This window comes from Lathyrus oleraceus, chromosome 4 (assembly GCF_024323335.1).
Source record: "Lathyrus oleraceus cultivar Zhongwan6 chromosome 4, CAAS_Psat_ZW6_1.0, whole genome shotgun sequence".
Classification (NCBI taxonomy): Eukaryota; Viridiplantae; Streptophyta; class Magnoliopsida; order Fabales; family Fabaceae; genus Lathyrus; species Lathyrus oleraceus.
The window spans coordinates 337,773-342,688 of NC_066582.1; the positions used below are offsets into that span (position 1 = coordinate 337,773).

Below are 4,916 nucleotides of genomic sequence, written 5' to 3' on the forward strand. Positions count from 1 at the left end.
CCGCTGTGTTTTATGCAAATGTTTAAGTTTTAAAGTAATAAAAGAGCATGACCTTTATATTGTTGAATGGTGTGGAATATTGTGTGACACCCTTAAATGGCATAATTACTCTGATGATATACTGCTATTTTAATTTAAATATTTGGGGTATTTAGAAGGGTGTTACACTATGTGCGGACTCATTCAAGCATATGTTCACATATAGTAAACTCATGTTTATTGGTAAAAAAAATGAACATCAACATGGACAAAAACGTGTTGGAGTAATTTCAGATCATCATCTTTGGATGCACTAGCTTTTATCACAACATCAGGGTGCACCATAACTACAACCGATGAAAAACAATTTCAATCAACATCGAACAAATTTGGATTTCAATTTTCAGGCCAATCCTACAAGAATTTGAATTTCAATCTCCGAAATATGTGTTCATAGTACATAAAGAAAAATCAGATTATCTAAATGATGATCAATGATATACATGTATGTTACCTGCAATTTCAGTAGATTTTACCCCTTTTATTGTAGAAATACAATAGGATTGTGTTTGGAAAGGAAAAATGTTGAAGAGGAATGCAGAGATTTTTTGAAAGGGTTTAAGGAATATTTGAGTTATGATCATGAAGAATATTACTCATACAAGACTATGCATAATTCATTTTCCTGCTTCATTCTTTGTATTTTAATGTCTGAAGGGTATATCCAGATTTTGCAATTGATACATAATTTTTACTTAGACGGAGGTGTGTTTTAGATGAAGATGTTTGTGATATTCTAGAGCGTATGGATTTTAATCTCTAGATGATGTGAAAATATAGTTTTGAGTTTTTATAAAATTTGAGAATTGTGTATAGAGTATAGCAAACAACTCCCAAATTTGTTGGATCAAAAGTTGTGTTGGAGAACCGGGGCTAAATCCAAATAAATTTGAATTCATTAATGAATTTGATCTCACTTTTTACTAAAATATTTATTATAGTAATATGTTCAAATTAGTTAGAGTCTAATTCTTGTATTTTTTAGGCAAAGGTCATTTAAATTATTATTTTTGTAATATGTTAATCTTTTAAGTTTTTTTATAATTATTGATCCTTTAAGTTAAAAAACGTGTGCATCATTATCTTTTCTAAACAGAATGAAAGTGCTAATTGTAAATACAATTATTTTAAGTGGTATAAAAATGATGAAATGCAACTAGAAATACAACAGTCACATATTTTAAAAAATTCAAAATATAAGAAAAAGGATGTAAAAATCACCTAGAAAACTAAATTATTATAAAAAAATTAAAGAACTAATTTGTTAAAAAAATAACTTAAAAACCATTTGCTGTAATTTTGTCTATTTTTTTTATCTTGATCACATTGAATTTTTTAATTCGTTATTATACAATAGTTTACATAATTGAAATGTAACTGTAACATTAATGTAGATTTTTTTGTCCTTTTTTATAGATATATTTTGCAGGTGTTATAGGATATAACTAGTGTAATTATAAATTTATTTCTCTTATATTATATTATTAATGGATCATAACATTTCTTAATCTCTCTTATATTATATTATCAATGGATCATAACATTTCTTAATCTCTCTTATATTATATTATTAATTGATCATAACATTTCTTAATCACAAATTCTTTTGATTTGAATCATAGTCATGCACTTTTTTTAAAAGCAATCATAAATCACTTTTTTTTTACTTAAAACAAAATGACAGTTTCCTCGTTGTATTACCATGATTCAAATCATTGTATTTATTGATTAAAATTATAATGGCATGATTCGATTCGAATCATTTTTTTTTTAATCTTTTTGTGCCTAATCTTCAATTTAAATCATTTTTGTTAAGGTTATTTTAAATTTTTGGAGGTCTCGTGTAGGTTTACCATGGTTTAACTATAGAAAAAAAATTGAGGCTATGTTTTATCATGGTTTAACCATGAAAAATATTTTATGAGACACTTTTTAGGCACTCTTTAACAATTATAAATTTTGGACAATGTGCGGTAGTCCGTCTTTCACACCTTCAAAGACGATCCTGATTTTTGTCAATGTTCTAGATGATGAAAAACTTAGAACAAAGAAAACAAGTAAGATCAAATTCATACTTTCATTAACACGTCACTCCTTGTTTCAATCTTGTAAAAACTTCCTAGAATGTTGTTCTTGTGAGATCTTAGTTGTGTCGTGTAAAATTCTTTAAATAACCTTCATCATTTTCAACGTTGAATCAAGAAACCATTGTTATGGTGCTCAACTTTAAAGACTGAGTATGAGTGGCAAATCCAAGGTATATATTAGATAAGCTAATTTTTTTTTAAGGTTTGATGTGTGTATCAGGATAAAGAATCTCTTTGTGTCTATGATATCTTGAGATTGACATCCATTAAAGAGTAAAGTGTTCTCTATACTCCATTGACGACTTCGATAGAATTGTGTAAAGACTGTTGTCGAACGAAATTGAGAGTCTTTAAATTATTCTTCAGTAGAATAGAGGATCCAACAAGAAATCGGTAGGACTGAATAAAGATCACTGCGGAATAGAAGATTGGAGCAAGATTTTGTGTCTATCAAGATTTTTGGATCAAGATCAAGTGAAGGTCTTGAAAGATTTGCAGTTTCTATGTTCTTATACAACATAAGAGAAAATCAATTAAATTTACATTGGCTAAAGCAATTGCTTTGTAGTGTTTAGCATTGTTGAATATTCATTGTTTACAAGACTACTTTAGTCCTATTTATAAAACAAAAACCTTAGAACCACAGAATAAAAATACAATATTCATATAAATGTGTGTCTTGTAATATTCTTGTTTTTGTAGCTCATGGACATACACATTACTTTATATTATTCATAACAATTTTCAATTTGCTACCTATGTTCAGTATAAAACACCGAAAACAAAAATCTTAAGGTGACAATTTTATCAATAAAAGTGAAAGAAAATAAAAACAAGAATATTTTCTCAAACTAAACTGATTCTAGCTTAGCAAACTAAACTGATCCTAGCTTAGCATTGGTTGAACTGAATATGGTTTAGTTGGTTACAAAATAGGCATGTCCAGTGCTTGTAAAACATCTTTGAACTCAAAATCACGTGTGTCTTTGTTGAACCTTTCAACTAGTTTGTATCTGACATCATTCAAATAGAAAGACTGAGCAGTTTCCATAAGCCATTTTGCCTCTGCATCAGTCAACTTGCTGGTAAATACAATATCCCCACGGATAAGTACCAAGTCTTTGCTCTCTGCAAATTCTGTGTAGAAGCGCACGGAGAAGTAGGGTGATGCCTGTGTTCCCCTAGCTTTGTAATCTTCAAGACCCGTAAAAAGTATGTACGGCGTTTGTACTGCAAGAAATCATGATTATGCAAGTGAGTGAAACAACAATCAAAGTTTGAATATGAAAAACACAAACAAATAACCAAAATAAGTGTATGTTATGTATTTGAACTTATCTACTAACATAAGTACCTGCGAGACTTTTTCATAATTACAAAAACAACAAATGATACGTCAATACGTTGTTTTCAATTCTAAAAAGACTTCTAGAATAACATCACGAGTTGCTACAAATTTCCAGAGGGGTGTTGAAATGATATATAGAGACAATGTTGTCCAGATTTTGGTGGGGAACAACATGGACTGTCGCGCATCCAGGTTGGCTCGCTTCTCTTGCCCACCAGGACCCCATGTCCCTATAACAATGAATATGTGCAATTGGATCGTACAATGGGCGTCATTTGGTGATGTTTTTGCTTTCCAACTCTTTTGCACTTTGCTCCGGAAAATCTTGGAGGCAAGAAACAAACTAATTTTTGAGCAAAAAGAGTTCATGTTGCTGGACATAGCAGCAGCAGCCACCAAGTTCAGCTGTGACTTTAAGGAGGCTAACAAGATATCTATTTCTCCAACCATAACCACAACTACGGCAACACGGAGGGGCCCGCAAGAGAATTAGACAAAGATTAATCTTGACGTTGAGTGCTATAATGAGAGGTTCAACGGTTGGGGTCTGGTGATGATCATTTGGGTGTTGTAAGTTTAGAAGCCTACATGAGAATTGTTGCAGACTTAGGTCCCGCAACCGATGATGCCTCAGGCATGAGATAAGGAATTGAATTTAAACAAGATCATGAATTGGTTTATTCATCTTGTACAAATACGGACAGAGCAGAAACACATTTGATTGATAAGAATGATTGAATTTTGCAAATGATAAGAGAGGGCATTTGTATCAAACCTTGAACGAACATTGTTGTATAACCGCTTCCCCTCCACAAAGGAATCACAAAATATCGGCTGGCAAGAAGAAATAGAAAACGTAAGAACATGAAATCTAGAAAGGACATATATTGATATTGATGAAATGAAGTACCATTCCTTAGCTCTATGCTCTAACAAGTGATAAAGTTTAGCTTTCATGGTAGTTCCAATATGACCTCTACCAATGTGGTACTGAAACAAAACCAGCCAAATCATGAAATAAAAATAAAAATAACATAGAAACCATAAATTGACTTATAGTAGTGAGAGTGAGAGAGAGATTACATCATCCCAAATAGAAGCAATATCATCGGGATAACGATCCTTGAGTCTGTGAATATCTACGATTGAATCTAATGGCTTCTCTCTCAAAGGGCTGAACCCAGACGCGAACCTTGACATCCTGCGGAATCCAATCGAACCCCATTTCATCAAATCATAGCGAAACTCTGATTCATGCAATTTCCGAGCAGTTGCTCCGATAGAAACAGTAGAAAAAGAAGGAAATGAGTTTCTCGCATAGGAGGGTATGCTCCTATAAAGTTTGTAGCTTGAAAATACCCTTTGCATCGCAGAATCTGAAAAGAACGGAGGTGTTGCGAGGAAGAACAAGGAAACGCGAACGGAGGGAGGGTATTCTGAAT

General features: G+C 31.9%; 1 protein-coding gene across 1 annotated transcript; it reads right to left on the bottom strand.

Annotated features, from left to right (window-relative positions):
* Window positions 1-2,774: 2,774 nt before the first annotated feature.
* LOC127138234 (uncharacterized) lies at window positions 2,775-4,916 on the bottom strand. The gene is made up of 4 exons (XM_051064628.1): window positions 4,558-4,916; window positions 4,385-4,464; window positions 4,250-4,308; window positions 2,775-3,356 (listed from the first exon to the last, which is right to left on the bottom strand). The coding sequence occupies exons 1-4, from the start codon at window positions 4,840-4,842 to the stop codon at window positions 3,052-3,054; spliced, it is 729 nt and encodes a 242-aa protein (XP_050920585.1). The 5' UTR covers window positions 4,843-4,916; the 3' UTR covers window positions 2,775-3,051.